At 40.1% G+C, this 23,082-nt stretch overlaps 1 protein-coding gene across 1 annotated transcript in view; it reads right to left on the bottom strand.

Annotated features, from left to right (window-relative positions):
- Positions 1–4,720: 4,720 nt before the first annotated feature.
- The window catches only part of LOC126260985 (ubiquitin-conjugating enzyme E2 S), an 81,989-nt gene continuing 63,627 nt past the window's right edge, over positions 4,721–23,082 (bottom strand). Inside the window, exon 5 of the mRNA XM_049958500.1 lies at positions 4,721–5,688. Coding sequence (XP_049814457.1) covers positions 5,545–5,688 — 144 coding nt within the window. The 3' untranslated portion in view covers positions 4,721–5,544. The remainder of the gene's footprint in view (positions 5,689–23,082) is intronic.

The following is a 23,082-nucleotide window of genomic DNA, read 5'->3' as shown; positions in this document are numbered from 1 at the left end:
ATGTATTGGGGGAAGAGATTGCATCAGAAATCTATTTTCTCTGATCTTTTGTGACCAGATGACTTGCCTGTTTCTTTCCCCTGAAAAACTGACTTAAGTGATTCTTTCCCCTTACAGCAAAACTTTGATTCCTCACATCTTTGGGCTCACTTAGTTTTCTTCCAGTTTTAGCCCCTCATGGTCATTCCGAACTGAGCTGTAGCACTAACTCAAATTTTGAAAAAAGTTGACTTACCTGATTTTTTCCCCTGACCCGAGTTTGGAGGCAAGGGGTGTGCAGTAAACTCATGCTGGTGCTCTTCGAACCACACAAGTACACTGCAAGCTGAGACACACGCTGCATTGTCCTGCTGGTAGATGCTATCATGCACAATGATCCCACCTCCAGCCTGGACCCTTCCAGTGCTTGTTGCACAGTGTTTGCTTTCAGACGTTTTGTGTCATACATGGCAACAGCCGTCTGTCCGAAGGAAGATATAACTTGAGTCATCTGGAAAGGTCACCTGTCAGCACTCAGTGGACATTCATTTGCAGTATTGGCGTGCAAATTCCAGCCTGCATCATCAATGATCAGCAGTCTGCGTTAGTGCACCCACAAAGAGCCTGCTGTGGAGGCCCATTCACAGCAACGTTCACTAAAGGTCATCGAGGAGACATTTGGTAGCCTCTTGGTTCATCTGGGTAGTCAATTGACAAATAGTAAGACATCTATTCAGCCATACAAATCTCCACATCTGTCATTTATGGCCTCTGGTGCACAGCAGTTGCCCCAGCAGTAGTTGTAGAGTGTACCATTTTGACACGCATGGTATAGTTTAACCACTGTAGCATGCAAAGAGTTTACAAACTTAGCCATTTCAGAAATGCTTCCACTCTTGACCCAAAAGCCAATGATCGTGCCCTTTCAGATATCAGATAAATTGCTCCGTTTCTGCATAACAACAATGGCTGCCCTGGTTTCCACACCTCCCACCCTCAACACTCCGCCACCTGCTGTCTGCAAGTGGGCGTTGCGCACTGACGTCTAATGAGTTCTAAAGAACACTATATGAAAAATAAATAAATTGTTAAATGAACTCAGCATAAAATAGTGAGTAATATCAATTCTGTCAATTGGTCATTAGACATAAACTGTCAACTGTGTTCTAACTAAATCATGGTTGATATGAAGCTTTGCTATAGTACTGTGTTGCATTTCAATCTACGATCATCAAAATAACAACAGGCAAAGCTTTTTTTCACGAGAGTTACAGTTGGACATTCACTGTGCACAGCATACTATTGATACCACACACACACAAATATAAATCACCAACTGTTCATTTTTTAATGTCTGTGTTTCACTGCACAGTTCATAATCTAATCATGTCATCTGAAATGTGCATGTTATTCTCCTACCTCCCTACAAGAGGTTTTTGTCTCAGCCTTTTGTTGTATCTTTTGGTTTCGTTCTATGATTTTTTTTATTGGTCTATGTTTAAACTCAACACCCAGATTCCACCCCACATCCTTTTTAAGTCGTCAGGAAAATGCATTCCTGTTTCAAATATTCCTATCCCCTTAATTAGCAACAAACTAAATGACACTTAGTTTTGACTGGTCCTCTGTATTATTTATTCCAGTGTAAGTGCTGATATGCACAATTTTCTGTTTTGTCTCTTACACGTTGTAGAATTTACTATTAAACTTGCAGTTAGCAACCACAATGACAGAAACAAAACAATTATTGTATTCCTGCCAATTGTAAAATAGCATAGCAGTCCTACTGTCAGCTTCTTAAATGGAAGTACTGGAGGCCTGAGAATATTTGTATCTTAGTATATGTCAATAATAAGACTATAAGAGTGTTTATCAACTGTCTAAACATTTGGCTTTCCAAAATAGTTGCAAAGTTAAATTTACTTGCTAAAAGATAATTAGTTTCACTGCAGAAAAATTACAGAAGAAATGGGAATAATATATATATATTTTTCACAGCCTTAAATGTCTGAATGGTTTTGAGCTGCAATCTCATATGGGTCATTCCGTGCCACCACCTAATTTCAGAACATTTTTCTGCTCGACCATCATGGGTTGAGGCGAAATTTTATGTGAGCGTTCACATGTGTCTCCAACAAACATTGGTCAAGTTCAATGACTGTCGAAGCAATACTGTCAGAGATATAGTCACTGGTTTGACTCCACATGCAACTTGACCCAGAGTGTGAATTTCTGGCAATTGAGCTGTTATCACCTGGGCAATATTTTATTGAAAGAAATGAAATCTGGCGAGCTTGTAAAGCTGTACGCATTCTCTTAGTGATAATAATGGAAATAATTTTACAACCCATATTCACCCAGACAATTTGAGACAAAATCACCCGAAAGATCAGTGCCTGAAAAGATTCAAAGTTTGGCTCCTTGTATCTCGGGGATTAAAGATATGATAAATGAGGAGCTTGGCATGTAGTAATTTAATTACACAATGTTCTCAAATATGAAGTTCCACTTATGTACCACTTCCCAGTACTTAACAAATGAAGTGCAAACTTGAAGATTTTGTAAAAGGGTAAAAAACGTGTTGTTTTTTACCTGATTTTGCAATAAAAACCTGTGTTCCATAAAACTTTTCAGTGCTCATTAGAAAGACTATGGTTTTAGCCACCTAAAAAAGTGTATTTAATTCTCAAAGTTGGGCGTGAAAATTGTGGAATGAAGAAATGTAAACTTTGGATTCTTATATCTCGTACAGAAAATGCTATTTTTTTGGCTTGAAAGACAGGATTCTGCTGACAGTATCAATTTCCAGGAAATGAAGAGTAGGAAGTGGCTCAAAAATGTTGAAAAATATAAACTGCAATGCTGAGAAGTTTAAAATCAAAACTGACATGACTTTTTGCTATATGAGATACTCCTAGACTGGGAAATCAGATGTATGGTACTTAGCAAATGACTTTGTAAGCAGACAAGTATCACAACAAGGCTTTGGAACCTAAATCAAGAAACCAAATTACAGGCTTTGAGACCTGAATGAAGAAACCCAACTGTGAGCTGTTGGGAATGACCCCTATGGCTATGTGGTTGTTGGTTCATGTTTTTGAACTGGTAGTGATGACACCATGGATCAGAGTAATACAGTGAGTTTTACAGGTCAATTTAAAAATAAAAACCACTGCAGTGAGACACAGACAACAGGTTGCTACAATGTAGCCTATTGCTATGGTACATACCCTCAAATTTCTCCGTCATTTTCAGGTATTATTTACGAAATTGAACATGATTTTCTGAATGCTTGAAAACCTGCTCTTTCCAACTGTGATTAGTTTGAAATAAATTATGGAAAACATATTTACTAAGAGCAAATTGAATGTCGTTTATTCTTGTAAGTTTGATGAAAACCAAGTTAGAATTGATTTTGTAGAAATTTAGAAAGCAGTACTTTTTATATATTTTATATTTGAAAACCTTAAGTTGCTAAGATGTTTTGTCCAAAGTTTCATGTTTGTCATGCCTTTAATCAAAGATATGTTAGAAGCCAGAGTTAAAATCTTACGAGGCTTTCTTGCTGCTTGTTTCACTCCAGCCTATGTTGGAAATTTTACCCACTGTTCGGGGAGGCTTAAAACACATTGTTTCGAATGAGACTAGTTTGGAGGTTTTAACAGAAAATGGTATGAGTAAAAGAAGTGTCAAATATGCACTATTTTCACCTTCTAACAAAATATCTCATCTTTTCGACGAGACGAATTTGCACATTATTGGAAAATAGTGGGTGAATGAAATTTTGTATACCAAATCTTTGCGCAACTGATCTAGTGGATATTATGTTTCACATTCAGTATGCATTCACTCCACAAGATATAAGAATCCAAAGCTTACATTTTTCCCATTTTGCAATTTTCGCACCCAACTTTGATTAAAATTATCTAGCATTGTCAGCCCACATTGAATAATTAAATACACTTTTTAGGTGGTTAAAAACATGGCCTTTTTAATTAGCCCAGTTTTTAAAGTTTTATAGAACATAACTACTGCAAAATCAGTTCGGAAATACAGCATTTTTTTACTTTTTTACAAAATCTTTGAACTAGTGCTTAATTTATTCAGTATTGGAATGTGGTGGATAAATGAAATTTTACATTTGAGAACCTTGAGTTGTTAGGTTACTACATGCCCAGTTTCACATTCATCATACTTTTAGCCTCTGAGGTATAAGACGCCAAACTTTGAAATTTTTTGGGCAATTTTTCTATCATCATTATGAAAATGGCAAAATGCAGTTGTACAAGATGGTCAAATTTCCAAAGTATTGACCAAGCTATAACAGCGCAAAGTCACCAGAAATTCACGCTCGCACTGCGCCGAGTCGTGCATGGAGTCAAAGAAGTGGTTTTCTCTGCCAGTATTGAATCGACAAACATTAAATTTCACGTGTTCATCGGGGACATGTGTGAATGTTTATATAACTTTGTCGAAATCCATGAAAGTCTAGCAGGGAGGCCTAAGGGAGCTGAGATGGAATGACCCTTATTATACCAACTCCTTTACACATGTAGGGATTTAAATGGGGTGGTTCTCTAGATAACATAATCTTTGATGGAATTGTCACCAGTTAAAGCCTTTGAAAAATAAAATAAATAAAAAGCACACATATTTAAGAATGACAAATAAAGCTCTTATGTCCACTGAAATACCAATCAGTTTATATAGGTTGGGGGTAAGAATATATCAAAACTGCTAATCAGGCTTAATTCAAAATCTTTACTTAAAATCTTAGTGGCAAACCAAGGGTGTTCCCACAGATATGCTATAATGATAAAATTGAGAAGATGGCATGACAGTGGTTGATGTGGGGAAACATGAGTAACAATGATTTTACAGTCTCTTTCATGCAGGTAATACCTTTAGAATGCATAAGACTACAAGTCACATTATTTACATTCTAGTTACATTATTCTGTGCAAACTAATACAACATATGTACAAAACCACAAGCACAAACAAATGAAGGAACAACATACGTAATTAAATAAGTGAAGTAAAGAAAGCTAGTACAGCATTTCAATACTTATTCACACCTGCAAAACATGTAGTTGTGATCCATTAAAATGCTTATTATTTTTTTTTCCCAAAGCTTCATTGTTTCAGATTTTGTGCAATCAATGTATGCAAAACAGAAATTTTACGACAGTATCAAAACTTGGCATCGGAAAATTATCATTAAAATTTTACACTGAACCGACATTTTACAAGACAATTTGTATACATAAATAAGGACTTTACACTAAGCCACTAAACAACTGGGTTGCCAAACAACTAACATTTGATAGAGCTTACAGTCAAGGAAAAAGTTTTTATTTTGGGGTGGGGTGATGGTGATGACACTTGCACACGAGAAATCATTTTAACAGGACTGTTTGATTACTTTGCCATTGAAGTATGACAGTCTAGAGCTTTTAGTGTCAGTACACAATCCTTTGTTGACAACACACGTACAAAATTGCAATCCACTTTCATTTCTGATTTCAGGATGAAGTGGTGAGATCATACATCTTGCAAAATAATTTCACAACCTTTTCAAAGTTCTCTTCTTATCTTTCAGCAGCTTCTTTTTTTCAGCCACTTTTTTGTCTCCTGCATGTTTCTTTGCCATTGGTCCATCGCCAGAAGAGGCACCAACTTCCAGACCAGGTTTAGGCATCTTTGATGACTGAAAATATATTTTTCCTTCTTTTATTAACTGATAATAAAAAATAAAAATTTTGCCACAAGTATCCATTTAATAGTCATTATGTATCAATGTTATTTTATGATCTAGCAGTTGCTACCCAAACATTGCACTAGATGAATGTGGTTACATAAAACACCACCTAGACTTATCCACTAGAAAACAAAGTAGAGAAAATGTAAGGAAGGGTGACAGATACAAATGAAATACAAAAGGAACTAAGTAGAAAATATAACCATAACAACAAAAAAGTTACATAAATTTCAGGAAGGAAACTGTCAATGGGAGGGTAAGGGTATTTTATTGACAGCAGATATTGATGAAATATCTCAGGATTAAAAACAGTAAACCCACTTTTCTTTGTCTTGTGTGATTATATTCATGTGCAATTTAATGAGAGGTAGCTACTATGTAGGAGTGAAATGACAGTTTTGTTACCAGAAAATGAGTAATTCAACATGTCACGTGACTGTCATTTCATCACACCATGTACTGGCCGTTGATCTGAGAGTGTGGTAAGATTACAGCATAATGTGGGTTTCTGATTCATGAGACATACTATCACTGAACTCAAGCAGTCACTGGCCTGTCACACACTGTCACAGTGAGGGTAATGCACAAAATATCTCAATTTGTAGAAAAAGCTGCCATTGCTGTAGGTGGCAATGTAATTACATCAGTGGTCACAGTGCCACAAATCTCTAAGTTTAATGCTGGGCACCAACAACCAGTCAGGAACCATATAATCAAGAACCATCTTCTTGCTATAGCATACCTTCTCACTGCACATTACAGGGTTTAAGAGCATCACCTAAAACAATGAAATCAAGGCACTCATTGGTACATGTAGATGATAGGGCAAGATTATATTTTGAATCGCACAAGGTGACACATCCTGTTATTCAACAGAGCACCATTCAAGCAGCTGCTGGTAATGGTAATCTTGTGCTGTGGCTATTAGAGTGGGATGAATTGTGGCCCTGATATGTCAGCATCCATTTATTCAGCTATAGCAACTTGCAAGCAAACTGGATCTGTATTGTTACAAAGACAGTGCAACTCCCCATTTTTCTGTAATTTGACAAAGTGCTTTGAAGAACACTAAGCAGATATGGGAGTGCTTTCATAGCCAACCTGAACAAAAGATCTCAATCCTATTGGACACATCTAGGATGACAATGAGGAAGATGTGTATGCCTTAGATCCCTCTCCAATCAATCACTGTGAGTTGCAAGTGGCCATCTGGATGGTGTCTTGCAAAGTTCTTTTCATTATGCACTTCCGCTGTCACCATGAGGAGAGACAAATGCTACATGCCACTAAGTATTTGTCTCTAATTAAATTATTCTTTAGTATAATTGCACATAAAAGAAAATTAACATGTAGTGACACTTCCAGAGCAATATGTCCAAGAAATCCCTTTGTGTGAATCAACCACAGCACATTATTTACTTTGAGAGACCATCTTACATAAATGTACTTTACAATAGTGTCCTGGATTCAATGCAACCATCTATTTTGCATCCTTACACATTCCTGAGTCTATTTGTTTGGCAACAAACGTTTAGATATATCAGCCAGTTTATTATCCGCAACAACATACTTGGTATACTACGCACTTTTCTTTTCAAATGAAATTATCGATCAAACACGTCAAAATTAAATTCCAAGCTTTTGATGTACAATGTAAGCTATAAACTGCTTTATTAAGGTTACCTAGATACTACATGGTCATTCACTAAATTCAATTAGTATTTTTTATCTCTCTTTTGTTTACTTCATTAGAGAGATCATCTTTCATGCTCACATAGTTTTCAACAAAAGTTTCAAGGTTTATAGCAACAAACTGACAATTATCTTTCACTTATACTTGAAAAGATTTAAATTCACCAACTTCATGTCAATTTTTCTTTGCTGTATTTGACCCAATCTAAACTTTCAGTTTCAGAACCTTCAGCATTTAACCATATGGAATACATGTAACCCTGGCATTTACAAGTCCCAATGGCATTCTGTTTACAAAGTGAACAGCAACCAATAATGCTTCTTACCATAAAGATTTTCCCATGTTATAATTAACAACAGGCAACAAGCTTTGTCTGTTGCTGCAAAATCAATACAATATGCTGTAAATGTAATGACATATCTTTCTTTCATAATAGATAGAAGTAATAGGACACTTGAGACCAGTGTACTCTAGTTCCACTGGTCATTTTGCTGTTGTCATTTTCAGATTATATCGAAGTTTTGTTTCCTTACCTTCTACTGAAGCAGTATACAATTCTGGTGTCTTCCTCTCCTCAGTTTTAATTCCTTCCACATATTTTGAAAGCAAGTTAAAATATTCATAATTTGAATATCCTATCATTTGATGTTACTGGAGAATTCTGATGCATATATTTTACATAGCTTTTTTTTCTAACAACTGCAACTATACCTTCTATCCTTTCAATAGAGCTCTTACACTTTAAAATATAACTTTGAAACCACTGTTATACAATCTGGTCACTAGTAACTTATAGTGACTAAGTTCAGAAAGACTTAGTCTGTTTCAACAAAAATAGGCCATGTCAGTAAGTAGGGATAAATGACTTGCCTTGTTGTGTAGGTGTGAGGGTGAGGAGGAGGGGGGGGGGGGGGGGAGGGTTCTCATTTGCTTCTTTTGTCTCCCTGTAATGATAACAATGATAATGCACCCAAATCTTTTGTGTCCAGAGCCATCAAATTCAAAACATTTAAAACCAAACTGTTTTTCTTCACTTTAACTATGGCATTTTCTCCCATTTTTAACCAATTCTATTTCTCTCACCACTTCCATTGTTCCTTAAACAAATTATTGTGTTCTAATCTTCTGCAAAAGCTTCTTAAAATTCACGTTTCATTTCACAGTCTACAGATCTACTGTTCAAAATTTCACAATTTCTACTGATAAGTCAACAGCAGTTATATTGCTCTTATATGTGAGGCAATACTAGTAAAATAACGCAGAGCGTCTTTCTCCAATCATTGCATCAGTCAATTATAGATCACTTATGAAGCTGTCAAATTATACAAAATGATTATTGAAGATATCTTGTGCTGAAATAAAGTTCAGATGTGATAACCACTTCTATAGAAGTAACCATCTAACCATGCTTTTTGTGTGTTCAAATGAATCGCAAAAGTTTTCCTCTTATTTGAAGTACAACATTGCAATCTTTTATGTATTCCAAATGACAAATTATTTCCATTATTATTGACCAGCAATTTTATATAGCTTCTCAAGATTATTGTGTTCCTTGACTTTTTTAGTTTATTTGTTCCAGAAATTCTGTTTGTTTCATACATCCCTGTGAGTTATGGTGCATGCAGTGTAGCATAGAGGTTAGCGTTGTTGGCTCGTGCGCTGTGGGTTGACAGTTCAAACCCAACCACTAGCAACTATTTGTTATTTAGTATTTATCAATTGTGGAAGTTTCTCATAATATCCTATGTTTGTAATGCTGGTAGGTTCTGGAGTATTCAGTGTCTGTATAAATAAGTGCACTCTATCCAGGTAGTAAATTCTGTTCTGGATGTCCTCTGGTGTTCATGATACATGTGCCTTCAGTGCTACACATTTTATTTCATTATCAACCCTGCTTTCGGATTTGACTTAACTCTGGTTACAATACAACCTTTCTTTGGTGGGGACACCTGATATATCAAAAACATTATGTCACCATGGCTCTAATCAGGCAATGCAAAACCTGTTGCCTACATGAACAGTAACCAGAATACAAGCAGTACATTGCTCTGAAGGTCCGTTAATTCAGGAGACCAATAGATTTCGTGGCGTTAGTAAGTCTACTGCACATGCGGTATCAGTATTTTCTGGAGGCTCTGCTCAGGACCTGACAGAACAGCTGAAAGAATTTGACACGCTAGCCAAATTCCGCAGGCGGGATACTATGATGCGTTTGACAAATGTGTAATTTTACCTGGAGGGCACAGTCCAGCAATGGCTCAAGAACAATGAAGAAAAGCTCAGCAGCCGGGACAAATTCCAGGCCGAACTGAAGCAAAATCTTGGCGACAGTCGACACCAAGTCTGCTTAGCAGAAGAACAATTGAAGTAGAGGTCCTAATGTCTTGGTGGAAGGATACATTAATACACACAGCATGTTTTGGTCCTTTGTATCATACTGAATCCGAATATGACAGAAGGTGAAAAAATCTCACATCTGATGAAAAGAGTTGCGCAGAAGACATGTACCAAGCTTTTCTGGGAAAGAATATCACAACAACAGAGGAATTCATCAAGTGGTACCAGGACATTGAGAAAATGCACCACAGTATGACTGATAACCCAAATGTGGTTCCTATAATAGTTGTGGAAGACTGCCACAACCTCACTTCTCTCATATTTCAGGTATTAAGAGAATAGGCACAGCATTTTAAGACTGCCAGAACTGTTGGTCCAAGTACATAAGTGAGATATAGCAGCCAAACATGTTGGCCACATATGTTGTGAAGAAGCATAAAATGTTGAAGAAGACATGTAAGGATCTCTAGCACCAAGCTCCACCATCAGTTGAACTAATTAGGAAGAATGGATTCGGCCAGCTTGGACTTACGCTGCAGCCAAAAAACAACGATGCAGCAGCCAACTAATGCAGGTACAAACAACTCCACTGCCAAGTTTAACACCCCACAGAAGAAGTGACATTTGGAGGGCAGAGGACAACACACTGGTATGTTTTCACTGTGCACACCGTGGACATATTGTACACTAGGTAGAGAAGGAAGACCACTTTTTGATGACTACTATCAACCAAGCAACCATCCCCCCCCCCCCATGAACCATGGACCTCGTCGTTGGTGGGGAGGCTTGCGTGCCTCAGCGATACAGATAGCCCTACCGTTGATGCAACCACAACGGAGGGGTATCTCTTGAGAGGCCAGACAAACGTGTGGTTCCTGAAGAGGGGCAGCAGCATTCTCAGTAGTTGCAGGGGCAAGTCTGGATGATTGACTGATCTGGCCTTGTAACACTAACCAAAACGGCCTTGCTGTGCTGGTACTGCGAACGGCTGAAAGCAAGGGGAAACTACAGCCGTAATTTTTCCCGAGGGCATGCAGCTTTACTGTATGGTTAAATGATGATGGCGTCCTCTTGGGTAAAATATTCCGGAGGTAAAATAGTCCCCCATTCGGATCTCCGGGCGGGGACTACTCAGGAGGACGTCGTTATCAGGAGAAAGAAAACTGGCATTCTACGGATCGGAGCGTGGAATGTCAGATCCCTTAATCGGGTAGGTAGGTTAGAAAATTTAAAAAGGGAAATGGATAGGTTAAAGTTAGATATAGTGGGAATTAGTGAAGTTCGGTGGCAGGAGGAACAAGACTTTTGGTCAGGCGAATACAGGGTTATAAATACAAAATCAAAACGGGGGAATGCAGGAGTAGGTTTAACAATGAATAAAAAAATAGGAGTGCGGGTAAGCTACTACAAACAGCATAGTGAACACATTATTGTGGCCAAGATAGACACAAAGCCCACGCCTACTACAGTAGTACAAGTTTATATGCCAACTAGCTCTGCAGATGATGAAGAAATTGAACAAATGTATGATGAAATAAAAAAAATTATTCAGATAGTGAAGGGAGACGAAAATTTAATAGTCATGGGTGACTGGAATTAGGTAGTAGGAAAAGGAAGAGAAGGAAACGTAGTAGGTGAATATGGATTGGGGGAAGAAATGAAAGAGGAAGCCGTCTGGTAGAATTTTGCACAGAGCACAACTTAATGAAGCTAACACTTGGTTCAAGAATCATAAAAGAAGGTTGTATACATGGAAGAAGCCTGGAGATACTGACAGGTTTCAGATAGATTCTATAATGGTAAGACAGAGATTTAGGAACCAGTTTTTAAATTGTAAGACGTTTCCAGGCGCAGATGTGGACTCTGACCACAATCTATTGGTTATGAACTGTAGATTAAAACTGAAGAAACTGCAAAAAGGTGGGAATTTAAGGAGATGGGACCTGGATAAACTGAAAGAACCAGAGGTTGTACAGAGTTTCAGGGAGAGCATAAGGGAACAATTGACAGGAATGGGGGAAAGAAATACAGTAGAAGAAGAATGGGTAGCTTTGAGGGATGAAATAGTGAAGGCAGCAGAGGATAAAGTAGGTAAAAAGACGAGGGCTAGTAGAAATCCTTGGCTAACAGAAGAAATGTTGAATTTAATTGATGAAAGGAGAAAATATAAAAATACAGTAAATGAAGCAGGCAAAAAGGAATACAAACGTCTCAAAAATTACATCCACAGGAAGTGCAGAATGGCTAAGCAGGGATGGCTAGAGGACTAATGTAAGGATGTAGAGGCTTATCTCACTAGGGGTAAGATAGATACAGGCTACAGGAACATTAAAGAGACCTTTGGAGAAAAGAGAACCACTTGTATGAATATCAAGAGCTCAGATGGAAACCCAGTTCTAAGCAAAGAAGGGAAAGCACAAAGGTGGAAGGAGTATATAGAGGGTCTATACAAGGGCGATGTACTTGAGGACAATATTATGGAAATGGAAGAGGAGGTAGATGAAGATGAATTGGGAGATATGACACTGCGTGAAGAGTTTGACAGAGCACTGAGAGACCTGAGTCGAAACAAGGCCCCGGGAGTAGACAACATTCCATTAGAACTACTGACAGCCTTGGGAGAGCCAGTCCTGACAAAACTCTACCATCTGGTGAGCAAGATGTATGAGACAGGCAAAATACCCTCAGACTTCAAGAAGAATATAATAATTCCAATCCCAAAGAAAGCAGGTGTTGACAGATGTGAAAATTACCGAACTATCAGTTTAACAAGTCACGGCTGCAAAATACTAACACGAATTCTTTACAGACGAATGGAAAAATTAGTAGAAGCCGACCTCGGGGAAGATCAGTTTGGATTCCGTAGAAATATAGGAACACGTGAGGCAATATTGACCCTACGACTTACCTTAGAAGCTAGATTAAGGAAAGGCAAACCTACGTTTCTAGCATTTGTAGACTTACAGAAAGCTTTTGACAATGTTGACTGGAATACTCTCTTTCAAATTCTGAAGGTGGCAGGGGTAAAATACAGGGAGCGAAAGGCTATTTACAACTTGTACAGAAACCAGATGGCAGTTATAAGAGTCGAGGGACATGAAAGGGAAGCAGTGATTGGGAAGGGAGTGAGACAGGGTTGTAGCCTCTCCCCGATGTTATTCAATCTGTATATTGAGCAAGCAGTGAAGGAAACAAAAGAAAAATTCGGAATAGGTATTAAAATCCAGGGAGAAGAAATAAAAACCTTGAGGTTCACCGATGACATTGTAATTCTGTCAGAGACAGCAAAGGACTTGGAAGAGCAGTTGAACGGAATGGGTAGTGTCTTGAAAGGAGGATATAAGATGAACATCAACAAAAGTAAAACGAGGATAATGGAATGTAGTCAAATTAAGTTGGGTGATGCTGAGGGAATTAGATTAGGAAATGAGACACTTAAAGTAGTAAAGGAGTTTTGTTATTTGGGGAGTAAAATAACTGATGATGGTCGAAGTAGAGAGGATATAAAATGTAGTCTGGCAATGGGAAGGAAAGCGTTTCTGAAGAAGAGAAATTTGTTAACATCGAGTATAGATTTAAATGTCAGGAAGTTGTTTCTGAAAGTATTTGTATGGAGTGTAGCCATGTATGGAAGTGAAACATGGACGATAAATAGTTTGGAAAAGAAGAGAATAGAAGCTTTTGAAATGTGGTGCTACAGAAGAATGCTAAAGATTAGATGGGTAGATCACATAACTAATGAGGAGGTATTGAATAGGATTGGGGAGAAGAGAAGTTTGTGGCACAACTTGACTAGTAGAAGGGATCAGTTGGTAGGACATGTTCTGAGGCATCAAGGGATCACCAATTTAGTATTGGAGGGCAGCGTGGAGGGTAAAAATCGTAGAGGGAGACCAAGAGATGAATACACTAAGCAGATTCAGAAGGATTTAGGTTGCAGTTGTTACTGGGAGATGAAGCAGCTTGCACAGGATAGAGTAGCATGGAGAGCTGCATCAAACCAGTCTCAGGACTGAAGACCACAACAATAACAACAACAACAATCAACTATCATAAGAGTTTTACTTACACCCATCAACTACAGATTATTATAGCTGTCCTGTAGGACGAAATCCATTACTGTAGCCATTCACTGTATCAACTGCTAAGCTAGGCAACCATCCATGGAGGTGAGGCCATCACAGATGAATTTCCTCCATAGACAGTCTCCAAGATGTCAGGAAATCTCACTGACATCGATGGTTGATTCGTATTAGCACCGATGGTTGACTCGTATTAGCACTAGTCAACTACAGAGCTGAATGTTCATCATCACCAGCAGCATTAAGTTACGTTCCATAACAAAATGCAACAGAAAAAGAGACACAAAACCAGTATGATTGAATCCTGATAACATCGCTTCTCTCACATGCCAGACTGTAAGAAAAGATATATAGCACTTTACGGCAGGCAGAACTATCAAACCAATACACAAGAGATGGTGGCCATGAATGTTTGACCCCATATGTCAGGAGGTAACACAGAATGTTGAAGAAGAGGTTTATTGATCTTTGGCACCAGTCTCCAACACGATGATCAAGCCATGAAGAACGTACGTGGCCAACCCAGACTTCTACCATTGCTGTGATATGCAACCCAGCACCCAACCAACGCAGGTACACCCAATTCCTCTACCTACTTAACCTCCTCGCAGAAGAACATACATATGGAGGATAGAGGACAAGATGCTAGCCTGTTTTCACTGTGGCTGCCTGGGCAAGCACACTACTGCAGAGTGAGAACTCTACTGTTTGTTGACTACTACACCATAAGACACCAACTGTCACAACAGTTCTATTCACATTAGTCAACTGCTCATCGCCATAGCCTGGATGAAGTCATTGCTTGTCATGTCACAACAGTTCCCCTATCACTGTGCAGAGGTACCTGCCACTTGCATAGTTGCTGAATTCAAGAAAACTAAGCAAGGCAATCATCTGTGGAGGTGAGTCCAACAAAGATACAAGGTCTCTACAGACGACAGCCACCGTGTCACAAAATCTCACTGACACCTTAATGAACAGCCAACCTGTCTGTGCACTTTTCTGAACTATTAGATTCTTATTGTCATCAACTACAGAAGACAAAGTTCCATGATACAAGAGGGATTATACTGAAAGTTGGATATGGGAAATGTTCAGCGAACAGGAACATGTACTGTAAAATTAACTATCAATGACATAACACAGGCCTCTGAATTTGTGATTTTAGTAGAATGCAGACATAACATTATTCTCAATCAACAAAAGAATCATGCTCTGCTACTACTACAGACAATACAGGGGAGGACAATAATATCATTTTACCAATAGGATCTGCCCTAACCGAGGAAAACCGAGCGAGGTGGCGCAGTAGTTAGACACTGGACTCGCATTCGGGAGGACAACGGTTCAATCCCGCGTCCGGCCATCCTGATTTACGTTTTCCGTGATTTCCCTAAATTGCTCCAGGCAAATGCTGGGATGGTTCCTTTCAAAGGGCACGGCTGACTTCTTTCCCCGTCCTTCCCTAATCCGATGAGACCGATGACCTCGCTGTCTGGTCTCCTTCCCCAAAAACAACCAACCAACCAACCAAGGAAAAACATAAGCTAGAGATAGCCAATCTGCGACAATTTTCAGTCTCTTTCATACCCAGAGTGGAAAAAAGAAAGGCCAAGTGACCCACAGTAAAACACCATATCAACACAGGGGATCATCCAACAATTAGCCAGTGTTCATACAACGCATCGCCAACTGAAGGATGGGTAACCCGGGAGAAAGTGGAGAAGAGCTTGCAAGATAGCATCATTGAACCTTTAGAGCATCCCTGGTACTCTATGTACCTTGTGAAGGACAGCAAAAAGTGTTTCTGCGTCTACTACTGATGACAGAACGAAACCATGAAGAATGATGTCTATCCATTGCCACACATTGATGACACCCTACACTGACTGAAAGAAACAAAGTATTTCTCCACTATGGATGTTCAGGCAGGCTACTGCCAAATCGAAGCTGAAAAGGCTGACCGAGAAAGGACTGGCTTCATAACTCCTGACGGCCTCTTTGAGTTCAAGTTATGCCATTTGGACTGTGCGTTCCAGCCCCTTTCAAATGTATGACTGGAAACCTGCTCCAAAACCTTAAATGGTTGACATCTCTTTCCTATGGGTTACAGTCATTTTTTCAAAAATATTTGAAGAAACTGCAATAAAGTTTGTTCAGACTGCAGGTGTCTGCCTGAAAAGTGCGGATACCACCCAGAAATAAAAATCTTGAGTTCCCTAGAGAATGGTGGTGGACTCCACCACAATTCAGAGAAAATAAGAGCAGTCACAGAATTTCCAACTCCCCAGAATGTCTGTGACGTGTGATGTCTCCTCAGAATATGCTCATACTACAAGAGATTCATAAAGTACTTCTGAACCAAGGCACGTCCCTCGACAATTTTCAGTCTCTTTCATACCCAGAGTGGAGAAAAGAAAGGCCAAACGACCCGCAGTAAAACACCATATCAAAACGGGATCATCCAGCAATTAGCCAGTGTTCATACAACGCATTGCCAGCAAGAACCTCTGCAGGGAGACGCCAGATTTTCCTGGAATAAGAGGTACAAGAAAGATTTTTCCTTGTCCTTAAGGAAGCACTAACATATCCAGTCATAGCACTGTATGACGAGAATGCCGAGACAGAACTTCACACCGACACTAGGAGTTCTGGAATAGGGACAGATCTAGTACAAATTCAGGAAAGTACTGAAAATGTGATGGATAGTTTATTATTCCAGAGCACTCTCCAAGTCTGAGATGAACTACTCTGCAGCCTAGAAAAAGTGCCTTGCAGTTGTTGTGGCCACCAATAAGTTCCAGCCACAATGATTTGGCAAACCGTTCACCACTGTGATGGATCACCATTCTTTGGATGACTAGCCTGAAGGATACATTGGGTTGAATGGCAAGATGGGCACTGAGGCTTCAGGAGTACACCATTATAATGGGAAAAAAAAGAGGATGTTCACTGCCTGTCAAGAAATCCTTTGACAGAACACAACAGCGTGGATGAAATTTACATCATCGTTGCATTAAATGACATTGCTGCTGAACACAAGGAAGATCCTGCATTGCTGAAAACCATAGAAGCCTTGAATAATGAGAAACCAACCACAAAAGGATCCCAATTAATAAATGGAACATTGTACAACAGCAACTACCATCGAATGGGCAGAAATGGTTGCTTGTCATCCCAGAACATCTGCAGCCAGCAATCCTGAAGAATTTCCACACTGCACCATCACTCACACGATAATAGCCTACTGTCCGCAGACTAACAGTCTCACAGAATGCCATGAAGATATGCTACCAATGTACTTAGATGTACAACAGAGAGACAGGGATACAATACTGCCTGACATTCGCAAGCAATGCAATGAAGCACGATACTACAGGTTTCACACTGTTCTTTCTAAGCCACGCTCACAGGGCTGAAATGACATGGATAAACTATTTCAACTCGATAACGACCAGGATGACTACATGAAACCCCTCATCACCACAACCAAAGAAGCAAGGTAGCTGGCTGCAATATGGACCCTGAACACCCAGCAGAAAGACCAAAGGGGTTATTACTCCCATGTGCCAGCCAGTGAGATACAGCCGGGGAGACTAGGTATGGATTTTTACTCCTGTGCGGAAAGTTGGACTATGGGAAACTATCATGAAGATTCGACAGAAGGGGCCACATTCAATGCACATCACTGTGAAGAGGATGTAATGAAACTACCAGAATCCAAGGATCCATCAGTGCCACCACACAGAGGGCCCTTGACCAGATTTTGGTCCAGGGTGCTGTAATTGACTCCAATGAAATCTCCTGAAACGACAGGTTACTTCTTCAGGAGAGGGAGTAATGCTGCAAACTCTGGTGCATGTATTGCAGTGTGGTGGTTAGAGTCGCTGGCTGATGCGCTATGGGTCACCAGTTGAAATTCGACCCCCAGCAGTTAATAACTTTTTTGAGTTTATCATTTCTGGAAGGTTCTTGAAATACTGAATTCTATGTCTATAGAAATACCAGCATTGCGAATACATAAATAGCTGCACTTTCTATCAAGGTGGTCAGTTCTGTCCTGACTATACATTGGTGTCCTTGACTGACATGTTTTCACTGGTAACTGTTGTATTTCACTGACAATTCTGATTTTGGATTTGGACTCTATTCTGGTTACACCTTGTCAATATTCATCAGTAATAAATTTCAAAAAATCTATTCACCTTGCATGTTGTTGTTGTTGTTACCTTCAACCCAAAAACTGGTTTGAAGCAGCTCTCCATGCTAGTCTATCCTGTGCAAGCCTCCTCTTCTCTGAATAACTACTGCAAACTACGTTCATTTGAACCTGCTTACTGAATTCATACCTTTGTCTGCCTCTACAATTTTTACTGCAACACTTCACTCCAATACCAAACTGACAATTCACTGATGCCTCATCATGTGCTTTAACAACTGATGTATTCTTTTAGTCAAGTTGTGCCACAAATTTCTTTTCTTTCCAGTTCGATTCAGTAACTCCTCTTATGTTATACGATCTATCCATCTAATGTTCAGCATTTTTCTATAGTACCACATTTCAAAAGAATTTATTATCTTCTTGTCTGAACTGGCTTATCATCCATGGTGCGCTTCCATAAAAGCCTATACTTCGGATAAATACCTTCAGAAAATAGTTCCTGACACTTAAATTTATATTCTCTGTTAACTAATTTCTCTTTCCCGAAAAGATTTTATTGCTGTAGCCAGTCTCCAATATTACATCCTCTCTATTTCAGGTACCATCAGTTATTTTGCTGCCCAAATAGCAAAACCTATTACTACTTTTAGTATCTCATTCTCTAATCTTATTCTCTGCCTGATTTAATTGAACTGCATTTCATTACCCTTATTTCGCTTTTTAAGATAACCTCTTCTTCATAAATTCCTTCCAGTGAGTGACACACTATCCGCTGTAACTTTCTTTTTCATATTTCGATCTTCTGATAAAATATGTACACTTAGAAGACATTGTGCTTATGATGTCTAACTCCAAAATCATCTTAAATATTTGCCAGAAACATATATTGTGATACATACTGCAAACACATTGCATTAATAGGGTGGAATATACAGAATTTGAGGAGTGGAGGTAACAACTTCAAAAGTAGTCCAGGTGCTGAGTTGTAAACGGGCATGTACACAAGACTGAGAACATGAATAGTTTTCAGGTGAATCCCTTATCATTACAGACATATACACCTACATGTCCCAGCTGACTACAATGAGCAAGCACTGGATGACTTCAGTCGTTGCGGTGCTGGCTCATTGGAGTCAGCTGGCACAATGGAGCCATACAGGTGCGTGTGTGTGTGGTGTTGGTCAGGAGGCGGGGGTGAAATTGAAGAGGGAGACCAAGGTCTTCAGTGAACAGGTTTGCATGGAAACTTACATTCAACCAGTCTCCAGACTGAAGGCAACAAAAACATGAGTTGAGTAATTTTTAGGCATAAAAGTCTGTTACCATAATTTTATCACTCTTAACACTTCGGAGCTGACGCCTGTAAAAATAAGGGCGCACCTGACCAGCCCGAAAATCCGACACCCGTAATTTTATGGGCACGTGTGCTCGATCTTCCCCTTCCTTCCTTTACGTGTTCTTAGAGCTCCCAAAAGTCTGGGAGGCACAGTAGAGGCTATAGTTGAAGTATTTGACGCTAGATGGTGTGGGTACGCCGGACAAGAGAGGACCACTCTCTTTTTTTTTGTGAGGCTTTGTGAGTGCGAATATTCTGCCGTGCGCATGCTCAGTTGCGTCGACATGGCGAGATGTGGTTTGACGGATGATGAAATCACTCTTGAGTTATCACGCGAGTTTGAAGAAAGTGATGTTGATTTTTCGGAGGATGATGATTTGCTTGATTCTGATGATGACGTAGACTATATTCAAGAAGAAGTTTCTGAGTCTTCAGGTAAGGAATCCAGATAACAAAATACACAATATTTTTATTCAGATTTCAATTGAAAGAGCTTTCAATACGTAACTACCGTAGTAAGTGATTTTATTTGCAAATACTACTTTTATGGTAGATTCAGACGAAGAGAGCGATCGTCCAAGTTCTTGCCATTGTTCCTGCTGATACCACACCTGAAGTGCGTGGGCGATCAAGAGTGTGTGAGAGATCGAGAACTTCGCGCCGTACCGATTCTGAGGAAGGCTACACGACTAATGATCACGTGCCAAATACCTATCCATTCTCAGGACACTCTGGAACGTGCAACCTTACCAGTTTAGACCAGAACAGCACACCTCTAGATTTCTTTTTTGTTCACTTACAGACAGTATGGTGAATCATATAAAGCAGCAAACTAATCTGTATGCACAACAAAGCATAAGGAAATTACGAAGCACAAATTCGCTTTCCTCTACCTGCTCGCTATCGAAGTGGAAAGGAGTTACTCTCATAGAAATAAGAAAGTTTCTGGCACTTGTAGTCCACATGTGTGTAAGTGTGAGATCCTGTATATGAAAGCACTGGTCCAAGAATCCTGTTGTGTCATGTAAATTCTGTCCAAACATCCTGAGCCGTCACAAGTTTCTTTCTATTTTGAGAAACTTTCACATCAGTGACAATTCAGTTGCTAAGGAAAAAGGTGAAGCTGGCTATGACCCACTGCACAAGGTGAGACCCCTCCTGGATATGGTGTCTACTAATTTCCAGTGAGCACATACACCCTCTCAAAACATTACAACTGATGAAGGCATGTGCAAATTTCGTGGCCGTGTGTATTTCAAGCAGTACATGCCACAGAAGCCAAATAAATATGGTATTAAACTGAACATTTCGTCCGAGTCGGAGAGAGGTTATGTCTGGAATTTTTCCGTTTATGCAGGTGAGAGGCTTGATACAGTGACACTGGTGAAGACATAGCTTGGGAATCTGTCAGGAAAAGGTTACAATTTGTTTACAGACAGATTATACACCAGTCCAGTCCTTGCTTCAGAACCGGAACCTGGAAGAACAGCTCTTGTGGGAACTACAAGAAAATCTAGACAGGGATTACCTTCTGCTGTAAAAGATCTGAAACTTCAGCAAGGTGATATAATTTTTAGGCGTAAAGGAAATATCTTGGCATTCTGTTGGAAGGACAAAAGAAATGTGCACATGATAAGTACAAGGCACACTGCTGAGATTGTGACGTATATTGTTGAGAGAGGCAGTCTTTAAATATGTCTGCTTGTGTCTGTATATGTGTGGATGGATATGTGTGTGTGCGCGAGTGTATACCCGTCCTTTTTCCCCCCCTAAGGTAAGTCTTTCAGCTCCCGGGATTGGAATGACTCCTTACCCTCTCCCTTAAAACCCACATCCTTTCGTCTTTCCCTCTCCTTCCCTCTTTCCTGATGAGGCAACAGTTTGTTGCGAAAGCTTGAATTTTGTGTGTATGTTTGTGTGTCTGTCGACCTGCCAGCACTTTCATTTGGTAAGTCACATCATCTTTGTTTTTATATATATATATATATATATATATATATATATATATATATATATATATATATATATATATATATATATATAACCAAAGATGATGTGACTTACCAAATGAAAGTGCTCTCAATCCTTCTTAAAAAACCTTAATCCTACTCCCAACATCACCACTGCTGAAGCCCAGGCTATCCGTGATCTGAAGGCTGACCGGTCCATCGTCATTCTTCTGGCGGACAAGGGTTCCACGACCATGGTACTAGATCGTCGGGAGTATGTGGCTGAGGGACTGCGTCAGCTTTCAGACAACACCACATACAAAGTTTGCCAAGGTAATCCCATTCCTGATGTCCAGGCGGAGCTTCAAGGAATCCTCAGAACCTTAGGCCCCCTACAAAACCTTTCACCTGACTCCATCAACCTCCTGACCCCACCGACACCCCGCACCCCTACCTTCTACCTTCTTCCTAAAATTCACAAACCCAATCATCCCGGCCGCCCCATTGTAGCTGGTTACCAAGCCCCCACAGAACGTATCTCTGCCTACGTAGATCAACACCTTCAACCCATTACATGCAGTCTCCCATCCTTCATCAAAGACACCAACCACTTTCTCGAACGCCTGGAATCCTTATTGATGCCACTTCCTTATACACAAATATCCCGCACGTCCAGGGCCTCGTTGCGATGGAGCACTTCCTTTCACGCCGATCACCTGCCATCCTACCTAAAACCTCTTTCCTCATTACCTTAGCCAGCTTCATCCTGACCCACAACTTCTTCACTTTTGAAGACCAGACATACCAACAATTAAAGGGAACAGCCATGGGTACCAGGATGGCCCCCTCGTATGCCAACCTATTCATGGGTCGCTTAGAGGAAGCCTTCTTGGTTACCCAGGCCTGCCAACCCAAAGTTTGGTACAGATTTATTGATGACATCTTCATGATCTGGACTCACAGTGAAGAAGAACTCCAGAATTTCCTCTCCAATCTCAACTCCTTTGGTTCCATCAGATTCACCTGGTCCTACTCCAAATCCCATGCCACTTTCCTTGATGTTGACCTCCACCTGTCCAATGGCCAGCTTCACACGTCCGTCCACATCAAACCCACCAACAAGCAACAGTACCTCCATTATGACAGCTGCCACCCATTCCACATCAAACGGTCCCTTCCCTACAGCCTAGGTCTTCGGGGCAAACGAATCTGCTCCAGTCCGGAATCCCTGAACCATTACACCAACAACCTGACAACAGCTTTCGCATCCCGCAACTACCCTCCCGACCTGGTACAGAAGCAAATGACCAGAGCCACTTCCTCATCCCCTCAAACCCAGAACCTCCCACAGAAGAACCACAAAAGTGCCCCACTTGTGACAGGATGCTTTCCGGGACTGGATCAAACTCTGAATGTGGCTCTCCAGCAGGGATACGACTTCCTCAAATCCTGCCGTGAAATGAGATCCATCCTTCATGAAATCCTCCCCACTCCACCAAGAGTGTCTTTCCGCCGTCCACCTAACCTTCGTAACCTCTTAGTTCATCCCTATGAAATCCCCAAACCACCTTCCCTATCCTCTGGCTCCTACCCTTGTAATCGCGCCCGGTGTAAAACCTGTCCCATGCACCCTCCCACCACCACCTACCGTATTTACTCGAATATAAGCCGCACTCGAATCTAAGCCGCACCTGAAATTTGAGACTCGAAATTCAAGGGGAGAGAGGAGGTTTAGGCCGCACCTCCAAATCGAAACAAAGTTGGTCCATTGTAATATGATAGAC

Source organism: Schistocerca nitens, chromosome 1, assembly GCF_023898315.1.
Source record: "Schistocerca nitens isolate TAMUIC-IGC-003100 chromosome 1, iqSchNite1.1, whole genome shotgun sequence".
In the NCBI taxonomy this organism is placed as follows: domain Eukaryota; kingdom Metazoa; phylum Arthropoda; class Insecta; order Orthoptera; family Acrididae; genus Schistocerca; species Schistocerca nitens.
The sequence above is the reverse complement of the archived record's forward strand: the minus strand, read 5'-3'. Positions and strand labels throughout refer to the sequence as shown.